The sequence below is a fragment of the Delphinapterus leucas genome, chromosome 9, assembly GCF_059928025.1.
Source record: "Delphinapterus leucas isolate spDelLeu-1000000601 "Yukka" chromosome 9, BTC_Dleu_Yukka2, whole genome shotgun sequence".
In the NCBI taxonomy this organism is placed as follows: Eukaryota; Metazoa; Chordata; class Mammalia; order Artiodactyla; family Monodontidae; genus Delphinapterus; species Delphinapterus leucas.
In genome coordinates, this window is record NC_143137.1 from 57,785,123 (window position 1) to 57,812,284 (window position 27,162).

Here is a 27,162-nt window from a genome sequence, read left to right on the forward strand (position 1 = left end):
TTATTGAGACATGTTGACAGGTTAAATTTATGTGTAGCATTGACATTTTGAAATTTTGTTCTTAAATTATGTTTTTAAAATTTTACAGTTAAGTAGTTCAAGTAGTATAACAGTGCAGAACAATAGTTTGCATTTATATTGTATGTGTTTTTTTTAAAGTTAAATTTTCAAAGCCATTTTACATATCTACTAGTGTAGCCGTTTTCAAACTACCTTGTATGGAGTCAGAATGGAGAGAGCCAGAAGAGAGGAAAGCCAAACAGGGCTCCAGGGCCATACATCCTGCTTCAATCTTGGCAGTTCTGCTTTATTTGATTTCTTATATATATATTGAGATTTTGAGTAAACATTATGTCAAACAAGCTTAAAAATCACTAATATAGTTTATATTCTAGACAACCCTTTAAGCAGTTATTATAAACCTGTTTTTTGTTTAAGGAAACCTAAGTGCCCAGAAGGTGTCATCTTCAAATTTCACATAGCCAGGTCTGATAATGTTCAAAGTGAGGTCACAGTCGTTTATCTTAATGCTTTTTCCCCTCAAGATCATGTCATTAAAATAAAAGCCTCCCTTTTTTGGAAAAAGAAAATTTTTTATCTTTAATAATGTATTTAACTTAACTCTTTCAATCAAATATTGTATATCAAAAAACATTTTCTGTTGACTTTATTATAATATCAAATAATTCTTCAGGAAAGGGTTCAATAAAGTCCATTTGTGTCTTTGGACAGGCTCTGTAGTTTCATTCCTCAACACAAACCCAGCATATTAATAAAATGATAATCAGTATGTATAAACTGTAAACACATAATTTAAAATATGCATATGTTAAAATACATCTTATGGTTAAATTAGTCCACTAGGGAGTTCTTAAGCTCTCTCCTTAGAACTTTAATGTTGAAGCAGTATTATCTAAGTTATATTAAACGTGAGTGTTTGTTAGAGTTCCATTGAACCTATTGTTCCAAATTTTGTTGTAACTTTCAATAATGAATAGTATAATTGAATCTAGGAGGTATTTTCAAATATATTGAAAATAGTGGATAAATAGCAGGTATATGGGGTATCAGGTTAATGTTGTAGCCTCATTCCTAGTAAGGACCCTCCACCTTTTCTTCGTGTCCTACTTGTAATTTATACTACTTAGATATATTTTTTGTATCCTGTAGGCAGCCTTAAATTATTTTCAAGAGCTATGCAGGGTATTAATATGTTAAATAGAGATATTTAATGTGTTTTCTAATGTAAGCTTACATTTCTTAGTAAATTAAACATTTTCTCTCTTAGGAAATTGTTTCTGGCATTTTGGCTTACTGTTGAAACTAGCCTTCTTGCTGTTATGTATATGTTTTTTGGCATATTCTCAGGTTTGTATAGTCCTTTTGGTTTATATTTTGTTGTATTTTATTGTAAAGTTCAAATCTATTAAAGTATGAGAGACAAGTCAGAGCTTTTTTTAAGCCTCATTTTTTAATGACTGTAATAAAAGTGTCACTCTGTAGCTGACTACTCAGTGTGGTCCTTTTGAGACCTATCTACTTTTGTTACCACTGTTTTTGTTGTAAGAGCAATTTAAAGCTCTTCCTCTGGCAATTGTTCAAAATCCATTTTAGTTGACTTTGATCAATCAAACTTTTATTGAATGCCTCTTATAAGACACTAAGTGAAGATCAAAATTCTCTTGAGAGAATTTGCAACTTTGTTTGTGCATTATTCATGGCACCAAAATTTAACTTGATTTTTCCATAACTGCATAGAGTAAAATTTTGGCTGTTAATAAAACCAGCTTCAGAGTGAAGGGTTTGTATATATGTAGTATGTTTAACTTAATAAAACTTTTGGTCATTTTCTTATCTCTAAACTTTTGTCCCCCTATTATGATGGTTGAGGTTTTTCTCAGCTATTTTAGCAGGATGGCAAATTGCTACCTGCTGGTCAGTCCATCAGACAGACATATTATTTGGTCAGCATGATATTTATAACAAAATATTGTAATTTGAATGCCTATAGTTGTGACATACTCTGTAGTTTACTCCCATCTCCAACACTCTGTCTTGTGTCTGGCTGTGCCAGGTAAAAATGCCATATAAGCGTGTGTGTGTGTGTGTGTAGTCCTATAAAGCTGTTTTTTTTTGTTTGTTTTATAGGCTTTCCTACTTATTTTTATACTTAGAAATAAAGCATATTTATTTCTGTCTGACTTCCAAGGTTTTTTGCAGGAAATATATAAAATAATAAGCAATAGGCAAATGTATAAAGAAATAGCCAGGTAACTGCCACATTACTTGATAATTATTCATTAAAATTACCAACACTCCCTGGTTCATCTGAGGGAGAGAAAGGAACACGGACCAACAGTTCAATAGAAAGAATTAAGAAGATTTCCCCAGCTTAGGATCAGTATTGACCACTGGACAAGAAAAAACAGTACATAGCCCAGTGTCTTTCACAAAATGGGTGCTCATTAAATACTTGATTATTAATTATAAAAAATAATTTTTAATGAGAAATTTTTAAATTATAAATACATCATTATGTGATATATGATCTACAGGGCCATGTATCTCTAATATATATAGATAAAATATAAAAATATGATATAATAGGTATATACCTTACATTGCAAGTCTTGGTAATAATCATCGTTTATTTTCTGAGGCAAAAGCTTTAATAGAACCTATTTTTATAAGTTGTTAGCATTTTAAATTCTGTGGTTAAATGGAGAATATTGCATTTTATTAATAAAGTTCTTCTGACCTAAAGATTTGGTATTACCTAAAATATACTATTTTCATATTTTGCTTTGATTTTTATTAGCCTTTTTAAAAATTGTGATGTTAAACATTTTTTTATGTTGTGGCATTATGTCTAATAATGGAGTTTCCTTAATAGAGTTTGTCTTCATTCTTTAGTCTGGAGATTGAGGTTTTTGTTCTCTTTTTTGAAAGACTTCATTAATGTGCAGGAATGTACCCAAGACTTCTGCCCCTTCATTCCCAGATTTTCCAGGCTGTCAGATTAATAAGGGGGTACATTCACTAACTCGACCAGAGTAAAATTGTAAACTTTGTTTCAAAGGCTAGTAATGGAATTTGGGTATGGTTGATTGAGTAAGGTGACTAATTCAGAGGATTCTTTTAACTCAAATGGTTAATTATAGATTATTAAGGACATTTAGATAAAGAAAAACTATAACTTTAACCATCATCCTTTAGGTTATTGATACTGTGTTGGCTGAAGTATTTTGTATTTTTGTGTTTTGATCAGTAAATATTAACTCTTTTGTATACTAGATTAAAAACCTTAAATGGAATAATTTTCCAATTACCAGCTTGGTTGTTTGTTTGTTTTATTTTTCAGTCTCAGTAGCTTTTCATATGCAGTGAAAGTAAGTTAACAAAAATGTTTTAAATCATCTTTAATAGCCTTTAGTAGAATATATTTATTTTCAAATGAAATGACATTTTCAAATGAAATATTTAACTAGAATTTTAAAATTGTGAATGACCCTTATATAATTTTAACTTTAGAAAATGACAGTTTATAATAGAATTGCAAGGCAAGTATTCACTTGTACCATCTTAATTTATTTTCTGGATTCCTCTTCTCAGGGTGCATTTGAGAAGATCTTTTCTCTTTGGCCATTGTCCAAGTGTTTCGAACTGAAAGGCAATGTATATGAATGGTGGTTCAGATGGAGGTTAGATCGTTACGTATGTATTTACCTTGTGATCTTTTGCTATTTCAAATTATGCTTTTAAAAATTTTTTGGAAAATTTTAATCTATTTAGTTTTGGAATAAGGAAACATGTTGATTTGGTAAATCAAAGCAGTCCAGCCCTCCCCTGTTTTTATAGTGGAGAAAGGGTATGCATGTGTACATATATCAGTAGGAAAATACTATAAAAATGTTTTCTATAAAGTGACCTTTATTTGAGTCATAATTTTGACTTAGAGATTATCTCATATATATGCTTCAGCCATTCAACACAATACTTATTAAGCTCCAATATATGCTCTAGATGTTGGTGTTATGAGGGATATATTTTAGAGAAAGAAGACATACCACCAGGCTTCTAAACCTTATAATCTAGTTTAAAACTCTGGATTACTAAAAAAAAAAAAAAAAACCCAAAAACTCTGGATTACTGCTTATAATTAGTGCTAAACTCTGCAGTATGGATTTTGTAATAGAAGTGTGCAAAGAAAAGAGAGCAATGTCATGGATTATTCCATGAATTTTATCTTGAAGGCTGGTTAGGACTTAATTGGCCAAGAAAATATGAAACATCTAGCACAGCATTTGGAAAATAATAGGCACTGAATAAATATTAATTACCCCTCTTCACTCTTTCCCTTTAACTTCCATTTTTTACTCTTCCCTTTTTTCATTCAACAAATATTTTCTTAGTGCCTTTTCTGTGCTATTCCTGGTTTCTAATACCTATGCACTTTCCAGTTATTCTTAATAAATAAAATATTTACTTTTTAAATTCTTTTTATTTTTCTAATCGTACATTGCATTTCAAAACCATATGTGAATAAAAAGCTATGTTAAAGCCTTGCCATAAAATAATTTTTAATTCTCAACTTTCTCATTAGGGCAGTCTACTATGATAGCTCATGTTAAGTGTTTATTTAAAAAAGAAAGCTGGAACTTCCCTAATGGTGCAGTGGTTAAGAATCTGCCTGCCAGTGCAGGGGACATGGGTTCCATCCCTGGTCTGGGCAGATCCCACATGCCACGGGATCCCACATGCCACACAGGCCTGTGCGCCACAACTACTGAAGCCTGTGTGCCTAGAACCCATGCTCCGCAACAAGAGAAGCCACCACAATGAGAAGCCCATGCACCACAATGAAGAGTAGCCCCCGCTCGCCGCAATTAGAGAAAGCCTGCGCATTGCAGTGAAGACCCAACGTGGCCAAAAATAAATAAATAAATAAATTTTTTTAAAAAGAAAAGAAAGCTATTGTGCTTTCTGATCCACCATTTTTTCATTCTTATGTGCATATACTGCTTTTTCAAAGTATGCTCTTGGTAATGTTACTGTTTTATTTGCTTGAAAGTACCAATATAAAATATATTTTATCTTGGTTGAGTACATTTGAATTTTATCATGTGTCTTCAGAATAGTTTTTATCATTTTTATTTTTTCATTTTTATTGAAGTATAGTTGGTTTACAATGTTGTGTTAGTTTCTGCTGTACAGCAAAGTGAATCAGTTATACATATACATATATCACTCTTTTTTAGATTTTTTTTCCCATATAGGTCATTACAGAGTATTGGGTAGAGCTCCCTGTGCTATGCAGTAGGTTCTTATTATTTATCTATTTTATTTTATTTTTTTTTTAATTTATTTATTTTATTTTTGGCCGCGTTGGGTCTTCATTGCTGCACGTGGGCTTTCTCTAGTTGCAGCGAGTGGGGGCTACTCTTCGTTGCGGTACGCAGGCTTCTCATTGCAGTGGCTTCTCTTGCTGCGGAGCATGGGCTCTAGGCACGTGGGCTTCAGTAGTTGTGGCTCACAGGCTCTAGAGCACAAGCTCAGTAGTTGTGGTGCACAGGCTTAGTTGCTCCATGGCATGTGGGATCTTCCCGGACTAGGGCTCGAACCCGTGTCCCCTGCATTGGCAGGTGGCTTCTTAACCACTGCACCACCAGGGAAGTCCCAGATATCTATTTTATATATGGTAGTGTATATATGTCAATCCCAATCTCCCAATTTTTCCCTCCCCCGCTTCCCCCATGGTAACCATAAATTTGTTTTCTATATCTGTGACTCTTTCTGTTTTGTAAATAAGTTCATTTGTACCATTTTTTTAGATTCCATGTATAAGTGATATCATATGATATTTGTCTTTCTCTGTCTGACTTAGTTCACTCAGTATGACAATCTCTAGGTCCATCTATGTTGCTGCAAGTGGCATTATTTTGTTCTTTTTTTATGGCTGGGTAATATTCCACAGTATATATGTACCACGTCTTCATTATCCATTCACCCGTTGATGGTTGCTTCCATGTCCTGGCTATTGTAAATAATGCTGCAATGAACGTTGGGGTGCATGTATCTTTTCGAATTATGGTTTTCTCCGGATATATAAATTGTCTTTATTTCTTCACTTGCTGCTGAGACTGCTTGGAGTAAACCAGCTTATCTGTGTCATTGCAAGAGATGTTTGCTTGTCTATTGCAAATTGTTTCCAACAATCATTGACTTCATTTCTTGAAGTTTAAGTTCTTCATAGAAACTTTGGACCTTTAAGCTTTTTACCTACATACTTTTATACATACTGTTCTCCTTTACCAATTACATTTGCTATTTATTGAAAAGTAGCTGTTTAAAACAGGTTTTCTCTCCTTATTTTTTAGGTAGTCTTTCATGGAATGTTGTTTGCTTTCATTTATCTGGCTTTACAGAAGCGCCAAGTACTTTCTGAAGGAAAGGGTGAACCTCTTTTTTCAAACAAAGTTTCAAATTTTCTATTATTTATTTCAGTAGTTTCTTTCTTGGTAAGTTTCAAAATGTAATTTTCTAAATTTCCAAAATCCACGGTACAGAAAATTAACTTCTAAGAGATAGGAGTTTAATCATTTGTTTTTAGTAAATAAAATCTTTACTTTTGAAATTCTTTTTCTCCTTATTTTTTAATTGAACATAAATTCTAAAGAGAATATAAATATATATATGTTAAATATGAAGAATAACTGAGATCTCAGTGAAATAGAATTTTAAAAGTTGTAATAAGTTTGGGAAAAAATATAACATAAGGTGTTTGACAGGAAGAGCCATCACTGCCTTATGATCACTACTTCCAGAAAATCACAGACTTATGTTCCCCTCTTTCTACTTTCTGATATTTGAGCACACCAAAAAGAGTGATGAGCAAACCTGTGGACAGTTTTTACTGAAGCTTTTTTGATAGCATAATGAAGTATAATGTTATAAATAAAACTATTTTTAAAGTTGAGTGCTGCCTCTTTAAGGCATATATATTTTTGTGAACTGATGCATATATTTTTTATTTTAGACCTATTCCATCTGGGCTAGCAGTTGTAAAAACAAAGCAGAGTGCAATGAACTCCACCCATCTGTTTCTGTGGTACAGGTAATTATCTTTATTTAGAGAAATTTTTCTTCTTAATTTTTGATAAGAACAGTCTTTAGAGGCAGCGAGATTTGAGATTAAACTGTATTAAATGTAGGTATATTACTTAATCTTCCTAAGGCCTACCTTCCTCTACTGTAACAGAGATATTAAAATCTCTTTTAAAGGGTGGTTATTAAATGTATGGAAATGATCAGTGTCTGTTGCTTAATAAGCACTCAGAAAATGTTAATTCTTTTCTCCTGTTTTCTTTTTCATCATTTATTTATTCAAATTTCTTCATTTACTTTTTTACTTAGAAGATCATTAAAAACTATGAGACTATGTGTTAAGAACCATGCTACTGGGCTTCCCTGGTGGCGCAGTGGTTGAGAGTCCGCCTGCCGATGCAAGGGACACGGGTTCGTGACCCGGTCCGGGAAGCGGCTGGGCCTGTGAGCCATGGCCACTGAGCCTGCGCGTCTGGAGCCTGTGCTCCGCAACGGGAGAGGCCACAACAGTGAGAGACCCGTGTACCGCAAAAAAAAAGAACCATGCTACATGTAAAAAGTACATGTAGCTCCTGCCCTCACAGAACTTACAGTCTAATAGAGATATGGATCAGTAAACATTCATTCATTCATTCAATTTTTTTTTTTTTTTTTTTTTCATTACGTGGGCCTCTCACTGTTGTGGCCTCTCCCGTTGCGGAGCACAGGCTCCAGACACGCAGGCTCCGCGGCCATGGCTCACGGGCCCAGCCGCTCCACGGCATGTGGGATCTTCCCAGACGGGGCACGAACTCGTGTCCCCTGCATCGGCAGGCGGACTCTCAACCACTGCGCCACCAGGGAAGCCCCATTTAACAATTTTTAAAATTCATTTAACAAATATTTGATACTTACTATGTGCTAGATATTATGCTGGGGGATATAGTGGTGACCAAATCAGACATGGTCCCTACTCTCACAGAGCCTATATTCTTCTGTTAGAGATAGTAATCATATAATCACCATGTAATTATAAATAGAAGTACATGATGCTACAAGGGAATATAATACAGGATATGACCTAGTTGGAGTTGGAGTGAACGTAGTTAGGGTTCAGAGATGATTTCCCTTATAAAATTAAGCTGAGAATGGAGGAATGAAGGCAGGCAGTGAGAACTTAGGCCCTGTGGTAGAAAAGAGCATATTCACATTCAAGGAACTTAATGAAGGCCATTGGGGCTAGAGCTCAGAGACCCAGGGTCGAGAGAAGTATGTCACAGTGCCTGGGAGGTGGGCAGAGGCTAGGGGCAACCCAAATCAGATTTACCTTTTACAGAGATACCTCTGGTTGCAGGTAATCATAGGGTATTGTGATTAGTGTAGTGATGGTCAAGTACAGGATACTTTGGAAACACATGGGATTTCTTCCTAACCCATCTTGATACCAGAGCAGGGTTCTTGGAGAAAGTATGTCTAAGCCGAGGCCTAAAAAATGAGTAGTTCAACAAAGAGAAACAGGGAGGATTTCTGGAGGATCTTGTTTTAGGTTTTAAGTTCTCTTCAATGAAGAAACTATTTTATCCCTCTTAAACCTCTATATAGTCAGTAGAACCAAGCATATGACAGACTTTCCAAACACAATTGGTAATGACATTTTAAACATTGTACTATATTCATATAACATTTTCATGACTTCTGCAGACAACCAGTTATAACACTTTGTATATCATATCTGATGTCATTTTTGTAATGACATGAAAGGAAGGGGGTTGTTCCACTAACAGTGCACTAATACCGAACAATATAAGGGGAGCTAAGGAAGAGAGTGACTGCACATAGAATAACACTAACACAAGCACTCCTGAGCCTTACCACCTTTTCTGCTAGTCACTCCACTTCACATGCTCATCTTTCCTTAGTTATTTTTTTCCCACGTTTACATTGCTGCCAGTAGAAGGAGACTTTTGAAGAGAGCAAAAAGATGGGGGTGGGCGGCTCCTAAAAAAGCAAATACTTTATGGATTAGTACATTAGTACAAAATTGTATTATGGAATTTTATTAAGTTTTGCTACATAAATACATCATTTCTTTCTACACAAAGGGCTTCAAGATGAGTTTATGTTTTTTCTAATATACATAAAATAAAACTGTTCAGCCATGTACTATGTAAAACCTGCACTTGTTTGCAGTATACAGACCACATGCTGAGAAATCCAGTTAGAGTAGACTCTGGATCAAAAATAACTTGAGGGGCTTCCCCGGTGGCGCAGTGGTTGAGAGTCCGCCTGCCGATGCAGGGGACACGGGTTCGTGCCCCAGTCCGGGGGGGATCCCACGTGCCGCGGAGAGGCTGGGCCCGTGAGCCATGGCCACTGAGCCTGCGCGTCCGGAGCCTGTGCTCCTCAACGGGAGGGGCCCCAACAGTGAGAGGCCCACGTACCGCAAAAAAAAATAATAACTTGAAAAAAAACATTTACCTGTTGAAGAAAACCATTGTGTCAATGTATCAAGTTCAATAACAAATAATAAAGTTATTACTTGAAAGAAAGCAAAATTATTTTAATAAGCGGATTATTAATATTTGCCTCTGTGTTTTTTCTTTAGATTTTAGCCTTCATCCTAATAAGGAATATCCCTGGATATGCCCGTTCAGTTTACAGTTCATTTTTTGCTTGGTTTGGAAAAATTTCATTAGAGGTTGGTACATTAATATTTTGGTCTGTCTTACACAACCAAGTGTTATATGCAGGTGTGTATGTGAATGAGTATATAGGTGTGTAAGTCTGACATTTTTTTTAATCAAAGTTATGTTATTTATGAAATTATAGGAAAGAAATTTAGAACTTCAACAGCAGTATTATAGAATGTAATGGCTAGACATTACATTATTTAAAGCCTTATTTAAATGGCTAGACACAGATGACTTTCAAATATTCTTTACATTGTCTTAAGCTTTCAAGTACAACAAGATGCTGAGATCAGAAAAGAAAAAAATGAAATAGATACAAATGAAATTTGTAAATAGACATAAATGAAATCAAGTTGAGAGGATTTTGATTTGTTCATTCATAATTAAATATTATAGTACTGGAATTTAGTTTATTGATGCTTATAAAAAAAATTCACTCTTACGATTGGAAGTTTGGGGAAAATTTTTAAACTCATTATTTTGTGTGCAATACCTAATACGAAATTATCTACAGAATCCGTTTAAAGTAGGTTATGAAATACATTCTGAGTATTCTGAGTTTTATTATTTGAAACAGAACATTTTAAAACAGAAGAATTCATACTGTAATCATAAAAGATACATTTTAGAGTTACAATATTTATTAAGTTGTCTTTAAAATTGGGAAAATTTCTCTGCGATTGTTATACACACACACACACACATTCTTTTTCAGATTTTCTTCCCTTATAGGTTATTACAAAATATTTAGTATAGCTCCTTTTGCTATTTAGTAGGTCCTTGTTGGTTATCTGTTTTATATATAGTAGTGTGTTAATCCTAATCCCAACCTCCTAATTTATCACTCGACCCCCTTTCCCCTTTGGTAACCATAAGTTTGTTTTCTATATCTGTGAGTCTCTTTCTGTTTTGAAAATAAGTTCTTTTTTTTTTTTTTTTTAAGATTCCACATATAAGTGATATATGATGCTTGTCTTTCTCTGTCTGGCTTACTTCACTTAGTATAATAATCTCTAGGTCCATCCATGTTGCTGCATACGGCATTATTTCATCCTTTTTTATGACTAATATTCCACTATACACATACACACACACACACACACACTGCACCTTCTTATCCATTCACCTGTTGACGGACATTTAGGTTGCTTCCATGTCTTGGCTATTGTAAACAGTGCTGCAGTGAACTTTGGGGTGGGTGTATCTTCTCTGGTTTTCTGCAGATATAGGCTGAGGAGTGGGATTGCAGGATCATATGGGCCCTTGAAAAGAATGTGTAGTCTGCTTTTTGGGGATGTAATGTCCTGAAAATATCAATTAAGTCTAACTGTTCTATTGTATCACTTAGGATCTCTGTTGCCTTATTGATTTTTTGTCTCGAAGATCTGTCCATTGACATGCGTGGGGTGTTAAAGTCTCCTACTATTATTGTATTCCCTTCGATTTCTCCCTTTATGTCTGTTAGTATTTGTTTTATGTATTTGAGTGCTCCTATATTGGGTGCATATATGACAAGTGTAATATCCTCTCCTTGATCCTTTTATCATTATATCCTGTCCTTCTTTATCTTTATGTCCTTTGTTTTAAAGCCTATTTTGTCTCATATGAGTATTGCAACCCCTGCTCTCTTCTCATTTCTGTTTGCATGAAATATCTTTTTCCATCCCCTCACTTTCAATCTATGAGTGTCCTTTGCCCAAGAGTGGGTCTCTTGTAGACAGCATATTGTAGGCTCTTCTTTTTTTATCCAATCTGCCACTCTGTGTCTTGATTAGAGCATTTAGTCATTAGAACATTTAAGGTAATTATTGATAGATACATATTTATTGCCATTTTAAACTTTGTTTTCTTGTTGGTTTTACATTTCTTCTTTGTCCCTTTCTTTTTCTTTTTGTTTTTCCTTTTGTGGTTTGATGGTTTTCTTTTGTATACTTATGTTCTCTTCTTTTTGTTTTTTCTGAATCTGTTGTATGTTTTTGATTTGCTATTGTGCTGTTTCTCAAGTATGTTAACCCCTTCCTGTATCTACATGCTTTAGACAGGTAGCCATATAGGCTCAAACACATTATTAAAAAAAAAAGTCTACATTTTCTTACTGTTCTCCACCACATTTTATGATTTTGATGTTCTCTCTTACATCTTCATGTTCATCCTTTTGCTGCTCATTGTGGTTATCATCGCTTTCTCAGAAATTTAAAAATTTTTTTTTAAATCTGTGTACAGGCTTATTTAAGAGATTTACTTTCCAATTGTGATTATTTCTTTCCTATAGATTCTTACTTCTTTTCCATTTAGAGAAGACCTTTCAATATTTCCTTTAGGATAGGTATAGTATTGCTGTATTCTTTTAGTTTTTGCTTGTCTGAGAAATTCTTTATCTCTCCTTTTATTCTAAATGATGATCTTGCTGGGTAGAATATCCTAGGTTGCAGATTTTTCCCTTTCAGGACTTTCAATATACCTTGCCACTCCCTTCTGGCCTGCAACATTTCTACAGAGAAATCAGCTGATAGCCTTTTGGGTGTTCCCTTGTAATTAACTCTTTGTTTTTCTCTTACTGCCTTTAGAATCCTCTCTTTAACTTTTGCCGTTTTAATTATATGTCTTGGTGTCGGTTTGTTTGGGTTTATCTTGTTCGGGACTGTTTGTGTTCTTGTGCCTGGATATCTGCTTCCTTCTTTACGTTTGGGAAATTTTCAGCCATAATTTCTGAAAATTTTCAGAATACATTCAATACAAATACATTTCCAATCCCCTTTTCTCTTTCTTCTCCTTCTGGGATCCCTGTTATGTGTGGATTGGCATGCTTTATATTATCCCGTAGGTCTCTTATATTGCTTTCATTTTTTTTCATTTGGCTTTCTGTCTGCTGTTCTAATTGGGTGATTTCCATTATTCTGTCTTCCAGATCACTTATTCTGTCTTCTGCATTACTCATTCTGCTCTTCATTGTCTTTAGCTCAGCTTTTGTCTCTGCAAATGAATTTTCTAATTTGTCTTGTCTCCTCCTTTTAGTTTCTAATTCCTTTTTACAGTACTCTGCATTTCTGTTGGTAGCCTTTCTTAATTCCTTCAGTATTTTCATTATCTCCTTTTTGAACTCAGAGTGTGTTTAAATGAAGAGGTCTATTTTATTGCTTGTTCTTTCAAGGGAATTCTCTTGATCTTTTAATTGGGAGTGGTTCCTCTGCTTCTTCATTTTACATATATTTCTCTTGCTCTATGAGTTTAGGAGAAACAATTATATGCTGTGGTCTTGGAGGGCTGTTTTTATGTGGGAACATCCCTTTGTAGCCTGCATGGGTTTAATATTTTTTGGTACAAGGGCTCTTTTCAGTGTGGATGCCTGCTGTCTCTTTCCTCAGTGTATGCTGGCCATTATCCCTTTGACAGGAGGTGTGACTGATGTTGTGGTGACCAGAGCCTGCACTGGATATTCAGTGGGCCTCCTCTTTGCTCTGTGGTTGCTACAGCCCTGTTTGGGACAAGGTCTACGCCCTAGTTGTTGGGAGTAGAAGCTCCCAGATCCTTTTCTGACCTGCATTTCTGAGCTACAGTGCAAGATAGTCAGGATTGGAGCACTCCCACTGGGACAGGAGCCACTGAGTTTTCCTCCACGGCTGCTGGAGCTGTTCACCAGTGAATGTGCTCTGTTGTGTTACCTTTCACCTACTGTACGGGCTCACAGAGTAAACTGTTGTTGGTGCTGCCCTTGGCCCCTCCTCAATGCTGGGAATACGAGCAATCAGCCCTGGTGTCCCACAGGTGTTGTTTTCACAAGGCCACCAGTGCAGATTGACTGAAGTTAGGTCCCAGGACCACAGTACTCGCACATATGAATCCACTGTGGGAGCTATGGAGGCAGTTCACACCCTGGCCTGGCCAAGCCCTCACGCACACACACCCACAAAGCCCACAGCTGCTAAGGCCAGATACCTCCCAGCCACAGGGCACCTGTTATCTGTTCAGATGTCCTGCAGGCACTGAATTTACAAAGCCAGCGGCAGAGGTGTTAATCCATGGCTCACACAGCCATGGGGAGAGATTTCAGCCCTGCTTTCTGAGTTGCATGGCCCCTGGGGCTCAGCTGTGGTTTCAGCCCCACCTCTGCTTGTGGGCAACACAATGACATCTCCTCCCAGGGCCTGCCAAGGTGGCGGTTGGTGTGGGAGCCTGCCAAGGCAGTGGCGGCTGAGGCACGCTCTCCTGGAGGCCAATAAGGTGAGGCAGGGGCCAGCACATGAGCTGCTATGGTGGCCCCATCCTTCACGCACCACTTAACAATAGCCCTTTGTTTCTATGGCAGGCCCAAGCATCTTCCTCGAACACCCACTACTGCAGCCATACCACACTCCAGCCCCTTCAGGCTGTCTCCGTGCAGCCAACCCCAGTCCTCTCCCCAGGTCTACCTCATTGCAGTTTTGATTTGCATTTCTCTAATTGTGATGTTAAGCATCTTTTCATATGCTTTTTGGCCATCTGTAAGTCTTCTTTGGAGAAACATCTATTTAGATCTTCTTCCCATTTTTTCATTGGGTCATTTATGGGTTTTGTTTTTTTTTATTGGAGTATATTTGATTTACAATGTTTTGTTAGTTTCAGGGGTACAGCAAAGTCAATCAGTTATACATATATCCACTCTTTTTTAGATTCTTTTTCTATACAGGCCATTACAGAGTGTATTGAGTAGAGTTCCCTGTGCTATACAGTAGGTCCTTATCAGTTATCTATTTTATATATAGTAGTGTGTGTATGTCAACACCAATCTTCCAATTTATCCCTATGCCTCCCTTGCCCCTGGTAACTATAAGTTTGTTTTCTACATCTGTAACTCTATTTCCGTTTTGTAGATTAAGTTCATTTGTACCCTTTTTTTTAGATTCCACATATAAGCGATATCATATATTTGTCTTTGTCTGACTTACTTCACTCTGTATGACAGTCTCTAGGTCCATCCATGTTGCAGCAAGTGGCATTATTTCATTCTTTTTCATGGCTGAGTAATATTCCATTGTATATATGTACCACATCTTCTTTATCCATTCCTCTGTTGATGGGCATTTAGGTTGCTTCCATGTCCTGCCTGTTCTAAATAGTGCTGCAGTGAACCTTGGGGTGCATGTATCTTTTTGAATTATGGTTTTCTGCAGATATATGCCCAGGAGTGGGATTGCTGGATCATATGGTAGCCCTACTTTTAGTTTTTTAAGGAACCTTCATACTGTTCTCCATAGTGGCTGTACCAGTTTACATTCCCACCAACAGAGTAGGAGGGTTACCTTTTCTCCACACCCTTTCCAAGCATTTATTGTTTATAGATTGTTTGATGATGGTCTTTAATAATGAATGATGTTGAGCATCTTTTCATGTGCTTTTTAGCCATCTGTATGTCTTTTTTGGAGAAATGTGTATTTAGATCTTCTGCCCATATTTTGATTGGATTGTTTGTTTTTCTGATATTGAGCTCCATGAGATGTTGGTATATTTTGGAGATTAATCCCTTGTTGGTTGCTTCATTTGCAAATATTTTCTCCCATTCTGTTGATAGTCTTTTTATTTTGTTTATGGTTTCCTTTGCTGTGCAAAAGCTTTTAAGTTTCATTAGGTCCCATTTGTTTATTTTTGGTGTTATTTTAATTACTCTAGGAGGTGGGTCAAAAAGATCTTGCTGCAATTTATGTCAAAGAGTGTTCTCCCTATGTTTTCCTCTAAGAGTTTTATAGTATGTGGTCTTACATTTAGGTCTTTAATCCATCTTGAGTTTATTTTTGTGTATGGTGTTAGGGAGTGTTCTAATTTCATTCTTTTACATGTAGCCGTTCAGTTTTCTCAGCACCACTTATTGAAGAGGCTCTCTTTTCTCCATTGTATATTCTTGCCTCCTTTGTCATAGATTAGGTGACCATAGGTATGTGGGTTCATCTCTGGACTGTCGATCCTGTTCCATTGATCTATATTTCTATTTTTGTGCCACTGTCATACTGGGTTTTTTTTTGTTGCTATGCATGGGCTTTCTCTAGTTGTGGCGAGCGGGGGCCACTCTGTTGCGGTGCATCAGTTTCTTGTTGCAGTGTCTTCTCTTGTTGTGGAGCACAGGCTCTAGGCACACAGGCTTCAATAGTTGTGGCACGCAGGCTCAGTAGTTGTGGCACGCAGGCTTAGTTGCTCTGCAGCATGTGGGATCTTCCTGGACCAGGGCTCAAACCCACGTCCCCTGCATTGGCAGGTGGATTCTTAACCACTGCGCCACCAGGGAAGCCCTATCATACCGTTTTGATTACTGTAGCTTTCTAGTATAGTTTTAAGTCACAGAGCCTGATTCCTCCAGTTCCATTTTTCTTTTTCAAGATTGCTTTCGCTATTTGGGTTCTTTTGTGTTTCCATACAAATTGTAACATTTGTTCTAATTCTGTGAAAAATGCCATTGGTGATTTGATAGGGATTGCATTGAATCTGTAGATTCCTTTGGGTAGTACAGTCATTTTCACAATATCTGTTCTTCCAATCCAAGAATATGGTATATCTCTCCATCTGTTTGTGTCATCTTTGATTTCTTTCATCAGTATCTTAGAGTTTTCGAAGTGCAGATCTTTTACCTCCTTGGGTAGGTTTGTTTCTAGATATTTTATTCTTTTTTTTTTTTTGCGGTACATGGGCCTCTCACTGTTGTGGCCTCTCCCATTGCGGAGCACAGGCTCTGGACGTGCAGGCTCGGCGGCCATGGCTCACGGGCCCAGCCACTCCGTGGCATGTGGGATCTTCCCAGACTGGGGCACGAACCCGCATCCCCTGCATCGGCAGGCGGACTCTCAACCACTGCGCCACCAGGGAAGCCCTACTTTATTCTTTTTGATGCAGTGGTAAATGGGATTGTTTCCTTGATTTCTCTTTATGATCTTCCATTGTTAGTGTATCAGAATGCAGCAGATTTCTGTGTATTAATTTTGCATCCTGCAACTTTACCAGATTTATTGATGATCTCTAGTAGTTTTCTGGTAGCATCTTTAGGTTTTTCTATGTATAGTATTAGTATCATGTCATCTGCAAACAGTGACAGTTTTACTTCTTTTCCAATTTGCATTCCTTTTATTTCTTTTTCTTCTCTGATTGCCATGGCTAGGGACTTCCAAAACTATGTTGAGTAATAGTGGTGAGAGTGGACATCCTTGTCTTATTCCTGATCTTAGAGGAAATTCTTTCAGTTTTTCACCATTGAGAATGGTGTTTGCTTTGGGTTTGTCATATATGGCCTTTATTATGTTGAGGTAGGTTCCCTCTATGCTGACTTTCTGTAGAGTTTTTTATCATAAATCAGTGTTAAATTTTGTCAGAAGCTTTTTCTGTATCTATTGAGATGATCATATAGTTTTTATTCCTAAGTTTGTTGATGTGGTGTATCACAGTGATTTGCAGATATTGAAAAGTCTTTGCATCCCTGGGATAAATCCTACTTGATCATGGTATGTTTCTTTTAATGTGTTGTTGCATTCTGTTTGCTAGTATTTTATTGAGGATTTTTGTGTCTACGTTCATCAGCGATATTGGTCTGTAATTTTCTCTTTTTGTTATATCTTTTTCTGGTTTTGGTATCAGGGTGATGGTGGCCTCATAGAATGAGCTTGGGAGTGTACCTTCCTCTGTGATTTTTTGGAAGAGTTTTAGAAGGATAGATATTAAGTCTTCTCTAAATGTTTGCTAGAATTCTGTGAAGCCATCTGGTCCTGGACTTCTGTTTGTTGGAAGATTTTTTATCACAGTTACATTTTCAGTGTGATTGGTCTGTTCATATTTTCTATTTCTTCCTGGTTCAGTCTTGGAAGGTTGTACCTTTCTAATAATTTTTCCATTTCTTCTAGGTTGTCCATTTTATTGACGTATAGTTGCTTTTAGTAGTCTCTTATGAACCTTTGTATTTCTGTGGTGTCTGTTGTCATTTCTTCTTTTTCATTTCCAATTTTACTGATTTGAGTACTCTCCTGTTTTTTCTTGATGAGTCTGGCTAAAAGTTTATCAATTTTGTTTATCTTCTCAAAGAACCAGCTTTTACTTTCATTGATTTTTGCTATTGTTTTCTTTGTCTCTATTTCACTTATTTCTGCTCTGATCTTTATGATTTCTTTCCTTCTGCTAACTTTGGGTTTTGTTTGTTCTTCTTTCTCTAATTGCTTTAGGTGTAAGTTAGGTCGTTTGAAATTTTTCTTGATTCTTGAGGTAAGACTATTGCTTTAAACGTCCCTCTTAGAACTGCTGCATCCCATAGGTTTTGGATCGTCTTTTTCCGTTCTCATTTGTCTTTAGGTATTTTTTGATTTCCTCTTTGGTTTCTTCAGTGATCCATTGGTTATTTAGTAACATTCTTTAGCCTCCATGTGTTTGTGTTTTTTACAGTTTTTTTCCTATAATTGATTTCTAATTTCATAGCATTGTGGTCAGAAAAGGTGCTTGATATGACTTCAGTTTTCTTAAATTTACCAAGGCTTGATTTGTGAACCAAGATATGATCTGTCCTGGAGAATGTTCCGTGCGCACTTGAGAAGGAAGTGTATTCTGCTGCTTTCGAATGGAATGTTCTATAAATATCAATTACATTTATCTGGTCTAATGTGTCATTTAAGGTTCGTGTTTCCTTATTAATTTTCTGTTTGGATAATCTGTCCATTGGTGTAAGTGGGGTGTTAAAGTCCCCCACTATTATTGTGTTACTGTCATTTTCCCCTTTTATGGCTGATAGCATTTGCCTTACATATTGAGGGGTCCTATACTGGGTACATATATATTTAGAATTGTTCTATCTTCTTCTTGGCTTGATCCCTTGATCATTATGTAGTGTCCTTCCTTGTCTCTTGTAACTGTCTTTAAAGTCTACTTTGATATGAGTATTGCTACTCCAGCTTTCTTTTGATTTCCATTTGCATATCTTTTTCCATCCCCTTACTTTCAGTCTGTATGTGTTCTTAGGTCTGAAGTGGGTCTCTTGTAGGTAGCATATGTATGGGTCTTGTTTTTGTATGCATTCCACCACTCTATGTCTTTTGGTTGGAGCATTTAATCCATTTACATTTGAGGTAATAATTGATTTAATTATTTTACATTTAAGGTAATTATTGATAATGATATGTACATTCCTATTTCCATTTTCTTAATTGTTTTGGGTTTGTTTTAATTGGTCTTTTTTCTTCCCTTCCTCATTTTTTCTCTTATGTTTTCTGCCTTGAGAAGCTCCTTTAGCATTTGTTGTAAAGCTGGTCTGGTGATGCTGAATTCTCTTAGCTTTTGTTTGTCTGTAAAGCTTTCGATTTCTCTGTCAAATCTGAATGAGGGCCTTGCTAGGTAGAGTATTCTTGGTTGTAGATGTTTCCCTTTCATCATGTTAAATATATCATGCCACTCCCTTCTGGCCTGCAGAGTTTCTGCCAAAAAATCAGCTGATAACCTTATAGGGATGCCTTTGTATATTATTTATTGCTTTTCCTTTGTTGCTTTTAATATTTTTTCTTTGTATTTAATATTTGTTAGTTTGATTAATATTTGTCTTGGAGTGTTCCCCCTTGGGTTTATCCTGTACAGGTCTCTCTGCGCTTCCTGGACTTGGGTGACTGTTTCCCATGTTAGAGAAGTCATTCTTTGTTTTTTGATATTGAGCTGTATGAGCTAGCTGTATATTTTGGAGATTAATCACTTGTCAGTCACATTGTTTGCAAATATTTTCTCCAATTCTGCAGGTTGTCTTTTCATTTGGTGTATGGTTTCCTTTGCTGTGTAAAAGCATTTATTTAATTCAGTCCCATTTGTTTATTTTTATTTCCATTACTCTAGGAGACAGATCCAAAAAGATCTTGCTGTGATATATGTCAAACAGTGTCCTGCCTATATTTTCCACTAAGAGTTTTATAGTATACGGTCTTACATTTAGGTCTTTAATCCATTTTGGGTTTGCTTTTGTACATGATGTTAGAGAATGTTTTAATTTCATTCTTTTACATGTAGCTGTCCAGTTTTCCCAGCACCACTTACTGAAGAGACTGTCTTTTCTCCATGTATATTCTTGCCTCCTTTGTTGTAGATTAATTTACCATAGGCGTGTGGGTTTATTTCTGGGATTTTTATCCTGTTCCATTGATCTGTATTTCTGTTTTTGTGCCAGTACCATACTGTTTTTATGACTGTAGCATTATAGTATAGTCTGAAGTCAGGGATCCTGATTCCTCCAGCTCCATTTTCCTTCTCAAGATTGCTTTGGCTATTTGGGGTCCTTTGTGTTTCCATACAAATTTTAACATTTTTTTGTCCTAGATCTGCAAAACATGCCATTGGTAACTTGATAGGTATTGCATCGAATATGTAGATTACCTTGGGTAGTATAGGCATTTTAACAATATTGATTCTTCTAATCCAAGAACACAGTATATCTTTCTGTGTGTGTCATCTTCGATTTCTTTCATCAGCATCTTATAGTTTTCAAAATACAGATGTTTTGCCTCCCTAGGTTGGTTTATTCCTAGCTATTTTATTCTTTTTGTTGCAGTAGTAAATGGGATAATTTCCTTAATTTCTCTTTCTGATCTTTTGTTGTTAGAGCATAGGAATGCAAGAGATTTCTGTGTATTAATTTTGTATCCTGCAACTTTACTGAATTCATGGATGAGCTCTAGTAGTTTTCTGGTAGCATCTTTAGGATTTTCTATGTATATCTCATGTCCTCCCCAAACAGGGACAGCTTTACTTCTTCTTTACCAATTTGGATCCCTTTATTTCTTTTTCTTCTCATTGCCATGGCTAGAACGTCCAAAACTATGTTGAATAAAAGTGCTGATAGTGGACATCCTTTTCTTGTTTCTGATCTTACAGGAAATACTTTCAGCTTTTCACCTTTGCAAATGAGGTTAGCTGTGGGTTTGTCATATATGGCTTTTATTATGTTGAGGTAGATTTCCTCTATGCCCCCTTTCTGGAGAGTTTTTTAATTATAAATGGATGGTGAATTTTATCAAAAGCTGTTTCTGCACCTACTGAGATGATCATATGGTTTTTATTTTGCAATTTGTTAATGTGGTATATCACACTGATTGATTTACAGATATCAAAGACTCCTCGCCTCCCTGATATAAATCCCAACCTGATCATGATTCTGTGATCCTTTTAATGTATTGCTGGATTTGATTTGGTAGTATTTTGAGTATTTTTTTGTCTTTGTTCATCACTTGTGTTGGCCTGTAATTTTCTTTTTTTGTGGTGTCTTTGTCTGGTTTTGGTATCAGGGTGATGGTAGCCTCATAGAATGAGTTTGGAAGTGTTCCTTCCTCTGCAATTTTTTGGAATAGTTTCAGAAGGATAGGTGTTAAATGTTTGCTAGAATTCTGTGAAGCCACCTGGTCCTGGACTTCTGTTTGTTGAGAATTTTTAAATCACAGTTTCAATTTCAGTGCTTGTGATTTGTCTGTTCATATTTTCCTGGTTCAGTTTTAGGAAATTGTACCTTTCTAAGAATTTCTCCATTTCTTCTAGGTGGTCCATTTTATTGGCATATAGTTATTTGTAGTAGTCTCTTCTGATCTTTTGTATTTCTGTGATGTCCATTGTAACTTCTCCTTTCTCATTTCTAATTTTATTGATTTGAGCCCTCCCTTTTTTCTTGGTGAGTCTAGCTAAAGTTTTATCAATTTTGTTTATCTTTTTAAAGAACCACCTTCTATGTCATTGATTTTTTTCTATTGTTTTCTTCATCTCTATTTCATTTATTTCTGCTCTGATCTTTATGATTTCTTTCTTCTAACTTTGGGTTTTGTTTTGTTCTTTCTCTAGTTGCTTCAAGTGTAAAGTTAGGTTGTTTGAGATTTTTCTTGTTTCCTGAGGTAAGATTGTATTCCTATAAACTTCCCTCTTAGAACTGCTTTGTCTGCCTCCCACAGGTTTTGGATTGTTGTGTTTTCATTTTTTATTTGCCTCTAGGTATTTATTTCCTCTTTGATTTCTTCAGTGATCCATTGGTTGTTTAGTACCATATTGTTTAGCCTCCACATGTTTGTGTTTTTTACAGCTTTTTTCCTGTAATTGATTTTCTAATCTCATAGTGTTGTGGTCAGTAAAGATGCTTGATATGATTTCAGTTTTTGTAAATTTACCCAGGCTTGCTTTGTGGTCCAGCATGTGATCTATGCTGGAGAATGTTCCATGTGCACTTGAAAAGAATGTGTATCCTACTGCTCTTTTGATTGGCACACCCTATAAATAGCATTTAAGTCCTTCTGGGCTAATGTGTCATTTAAGGCCTGTGTTTCCTTATTGATTTTCTGTCTGGATGACCTGTCCATTGATGTAAGTGGGGTGTTAAAGTCTCCCACTGTTTTTGTGTTACTGTCAATTTCTCCTTTTATGTCTATTAACGTTTTGCCTTGTACATTGAGGTGCTCCTGTGTTGGGTGCATATTACAGTTGTTCTGTCTTCTTCCTGGATTGATCCCTTGATCATTCTGTAGTGTCCTTCTTTGTCTCTTGTAACAGTATTTTAAAGTCTGTTTTGTCTGATATGAGTATTGCTATTGATTCCCATTTGTATGGAATACCTTTTTCCATCCCTTCACTTTCAGTTGTATGTGTCTCTAGGTCTGACATGGGTCTCTTGTAGACAGCATATATACTGGTCTTGTGTTTGCATCCATTCAGCCAATCTATGTCTTTGTTTAGAGCAATTACTCTGCTTACATTTAAGGTAATTATCAGTATGTATGTCCTTATTGCCATTATGTTTGTTGTTTTGGATTTGTTTTTGTAGGTCTTTTTTCTTCCTTTCCTCTTTTGTTCTCTTGTGATTTGATGACTACTTTTATAGTGTTATGTTTGGATTTCTTTGTGTGTATATCTATTATGGCTTTTTGGTTTGTGGTTACCATGAGGTTTTGATATACCTGTCTATACATGTCTATACATGATTGTTTCATGATTAAGTTTCTGATATCGTAATATCAAATACATTTCAAATATCCTGCATTACTTTTCTGTAGTTTCCTTCTCTCACAGTTACTGGTTTAGATATCATGTTCGTGTGTAGATGATTTCCTGTGTTTCCTGTATGTTTGCCTTTACTGCTGAGCTTTCCCATTTCATAATGTTCTTGTTTTAGTTGTGGCCTTTTCTGCCGAGAGAAGTTCCTTTAGCATTTGTTGTAAAGCCGGTTTGGTGGTGCTGAATTCTTTTACTTTTGCTTGTCTGTGGAGCTTTTGATTTCTCCATCTAATTTGAACCGAGGGCCTTGCTTGGTAGAGTAATTTTCATTGTATGTTTTTCCCTTTCATCACTTTATATTGTGCCACTCCCTTCTGGCCTAGAGTTTCTGCTGAAAAATCAGCTGATACTCCTGCAGGGATTCCCTTGTATGTTATTTGTTGCTTTTTCCTTTTTTTTAAAATATTTTTTCATTATATTTAATTTTTGTCAATTTGATTACTGTTGTCTCACCATGTTCCTCCTTGGGTTAATCCTGTATGGGTCTGTGAATTTCCTGGACTTGGGTGATTGTTTCCTTTCCCATGTTTGGGAATTTTTCAGCTATTATCTCTTCAAGTATTATCTCAGGTCCTTTCTCTCCCTCTTCTCCTTCTGGGACCCCTCTAATGCAAACGTTGGTGTGTTTGACATTGTCCCAGAGGTTTCTTAAACTGTACTCATTTTATTCTTTCTTCTTTTGTTCCATGGCAATAATTTCCACCACTCTGTCTTCCAGCTCACTGATTCATTCCTCTGCCTCATTTATTGTACTATTGATTCCTTCTAGTGTATTTTTCATTGCAGTTATTGTATTCTTCGATTCTGTTTGGTTGTTCTTTATACTTTCTAACTCTTTGCCAAAAACTTCTTGTAACTTCTCACTCTGTACATCATTCTTTTCCCAAGTTATTGGATCGTCTTTACCATTATTACTCTGAACTCTTTCTTGGGTAGACTGGTTATTGCTACTTCACTTAGTTGTTATTTTTATCTTGTTCCTTCATCTGGAACATATTCCTTTGCCATCTCGTTTTAATTTCCTATTTGTGTTTTTATATATGTTGTAGTTTAGTTATGTTTCTTGACCTTGGAGAAGTGGCCCTCTATAGGGGATGTCCTGTATGTCCCAGCACTACACTCCCCTCTCGTCACCCAAGGGCCAGGGACCAGCTGGTCCCAGGGTAGTTCTGACCTGTTTTCGGACTCAGTTCCACAGGCTGCTGGATCATAGTTTTCTTGCTTCTGGTGTCTCCCCTCTGGTGGGTTAGTCCAGTCTAGACGCTTGTGCAGGCTTCCTGGGGGGGGGGCAAGGCCAGTGCCTTCCTTTGGTGGGTGGAGCCAGGTCTTGGCCCTCTTGTGGGCAGGGCCATGTCAAGGGGCGTGTCTAGAGGTGGTTGTGGGCTCAAGAAGTCTTTAGGCAGCCTGGCTGCTGGTGGGTGGGGCTGTGTTCCTGCCCTTTTGGGTTTTGGCCTGAGGTGTTCCAGCCCTGGAGCTTATAGGCAGTTGGGTGCAACCAGGTCTTAGTCAAAGGACCCAAGATGTCTGCCTCTAGCCAAAGTTCACGTAGGTCCCTGCTATGCCTGCCACCTCCCCAGGAGACCTTCCAAGACCAGCAGGTAATTCTGGCCCAGGCTCCTGTGGAGTCTCTGCTTTTGCCCTGGGTCTTGGTGTGCATCCTCCAAGAGTGAAGTCTCTGTTTCCCCCAACCCTGTAGAGCTCCTGCAGTTGAGCCCCACTGGCCTTCAAAGCCAGTTGGCTCCTCCTCCCAATGCTGAACGCACGCCTAGGCATGGTGTGGAGCTCAGAGCTCTCACTCCTGTGGGAAAATTTCTGTGATACAATTATTCTCCAGTTTGTGGTCCTCCCACCCAGGTGGTATGGGATTTGATTATATCATGAGAGTGCCCCTCCTACTATCTCATGGTTTCTTCTTTATGTCTTTGGAAATAGAATATCTTGTTTTGGAAGATTCCAGTCTTTTTAATTTTTTGATGTTCTCCTGAGAGCAAGGTCCTTCTGCTCTGCCATCTTGTCTCTGAATGTCCTATTTTTTAAGTCTCCTTTAAAAGAAAGATTGTATAGAATTTAGCATTCTTCAGCATGTTGATATTTGTTGAAGTAGCTTAAGCATTTTCCTAATCTTTGATATTTTGAAGCAATGAGATGGTAGAACCACATTTGTAATCACAATCAAAAGTAGTAATTGTGTCCTCTAATATGTATACTCACATAGAAGTTGAAATACACTTTTGAAACATTCAAATGCAATTCAAGACATTTGTCTGGTGCAGAACAAACACGAGGACATCTTAAAAAACATGCCACTTCCCATTCATATACACATATACATAAGTATATTCACACATATACATGTAGTACAGACGTGTACACACACACACACACACACAGTAATTCTTTATTTGGCGTCTGAATACAAAAGTCCATATATCATTGCATGATGTAGAAGACAGCTGACAAATGTTTTTAAAGTTATAAGGTTCCTGGTGGTTCATTTCTTGGGGACTTTGAAGCAGTGCTTCAGCAATTAGGAGTTCTGGACACTAGACTTTTCAAGGCCAACAATGAAACATAATTAAATGGTTTTGGAAAAGCCTTCTGACGTAATTATGCTATCATGTTTAAATTAGGAAAATCTGTAATATATTCATGGACCCTCTGAACATATCTGACTTGACATATTTTTCCTTTCAGCTATTTATTTGTCAGTATCACATATGGCTGGCAGCAGACACAAGGGGTATCTTGGTACTCATACCTGGAAACCCTATGCTCAACATCATTGTCAGCACTTTCATATTTGTTTGTGTGGCACATGAAATTTCTCAGATCACTAATGATCTTGCACAGATTATTATTCCTAAAGATAACTCATCTCTGTTGAAAAGATTGGCATGTATAGCTGCATTTTTTTGTGGACTCCTCATCTTATCATCTGTTCAAGATAAATCAAGACATTAGGATACTAAAACCTTAAACTCTTCAGATTAACTTTGTGTCTACCTGGAGGAGAACAGCATCTATCTGAAGATACAAATGTATATGTAAATAAAAATTTGTGTGACAAGAAGATAGCTCAGTGACATCTGTTCAACATATGTGGTTGTATATTTTGGAAATGTACATATATGATGTGAAATACTGAAGAAAATTGAAGCAGAGTGCATTGTATAGGACTGCATGTGAAAAGTCTTTTCTACTGGATCTGTATTTCCTTTTATAAGTGATTTTAAGTTAACCTATGAAGGCAGGGAAATAATTACCTTTCCAGTAAAAAAATACAGATAATTAGCTTAGTGACACCACTGAGTGTTTTGATATTTACTAAATTTGTGGTAATAAAATTGTATGCACCTATATTCATCATGGAACTTCCTATTTCGTTGAAAACTTTCTTACTCAAGAAAGACTGAAATATTGTTTTCTTATATGTGCAATGATGTGGAATGACAAACAGTATGTCTTCTGTGTTCATGTTCTGATTGTTATGTTTCCTGACATGAGTTTTCTTCCTAACTATGGTTTTCAGGTATATAAGCCTAAAATCTTTGTACACTTTGTCTCAAAGTTGTTCTAGGCTCCATGACAGGGTTTTGTCATTGATAGTGTTGTAGCTTTTTATAAAAAGGCCATTTTTTTCTTTCTAGTCCAAACATTCACCTGTTTCCTTTCTTTAAGCTATACCAGTGTAATACCAGTTACCCTGTGGATCTGTTGAATATGCTTTCCCCCATCTAATTTTGTATATTATTTCCAATGTTTGGAAGCTCTTTATAACCATTTTGGTATTTCCTATTACTCCCTCCTATTTTTAAAAAAATATTTATCAACCTAAACTTGTGCAGTGTAGTAAAGATTCAAGTTATGTGTGAGATGTATAACCATGAGTAGAATTTTAAGTAAACCGGTGACCTTGGGCAATGTATGTTTTTGGTTTTGTTACAAGCTAACTGTTAGAGGTATAAATTTATTTATCTGTTGTACAGATTTGATTATAAATTTTAATGTTTGAAAGATGGCACTTGTTTGCTGTTACTGTGTATGGGGTAAAATATTTTTTGTTCACGGTATATGAAAATATGGAGTAATTTAAACAGTAAATAAACATTCTGTGGATGCTTATTTTTGTATTGTAAAGTATCAATTAAACTGTTTTTTTTAAAAGCTGGATCCATTAATGATTGGTTCAAATGTCTAATTCATTTCCTCAACTTAAATTTACTTTTTCAATCTCTTAGCATATATGGGTAAGTCACTGTGACAGTTAAAGAATAATTTAGTTATCAGTGCTTCAGAGGATAATCTGCCTTTCTGCCCATGAGTTAAAACATTGTTTTATTAGTAATGTTAACGTTTTGTTTTTTTTTTTTGCGGTACGCGGGCCTCT

The 27,162-nt window shown here is 36.3% G+C and overlaps 1 protein-coding gene across 3 annotated transcripts in view; it reads left to right on the top strand.

Moving 5' to 3' along the window:
* Nucleotides 1-26,945, top strand: part of CASD1 (CAS1 domain sialic acid O acetyltransferase 1) — a 75,666-nt gene extending 48,721 nt beyond the window's left edge. The window contains exons 13-19 of one of the 3 annotated variants that reach the window (XM_089917644.1): nucleotides 1,289-1,368; nucleotides 2,950-3,030; nucleotides 3,613-3,714; nucleotides 6,378-6,518; nucleotides 7,037-7,114; nucleotides 9,689-9,781; nucleotides 25,470-26,945. In XM_089917644.1, coding sequence (XP_089773770.1) covers nucleotides 1,289-1,368; nucleotides 2,950-3,030; nucleotides 3,613-3,714; nucleotides 6,378-6,518; nucleotides 7,037-7,114; nucleotides 9,689-9,781; nucleotides 25,470-25,736 — 842 coding nt within the window. In that variant the 3' untranslated portion in view covers nucleotides 25,737-26,945. The remainder of the gene's footprint in view (nucleotides 1-1,288; nucleotides 1,369-2,949; nucleotides 3,031-3,612; nucleotides 3,715-6,377; nucleotides 6,519-7,036; nucleotides 7,115-9,688; nucleotides 9,782-25,469) is intronic. The other 2 variants (XM_022586176.3, XM_022586168.2) reach the window with 2 other exon arrangements.
* The last annotated feature ends 217 nt before the right edge of the window (nucleotides 26,946-27,162 follow it).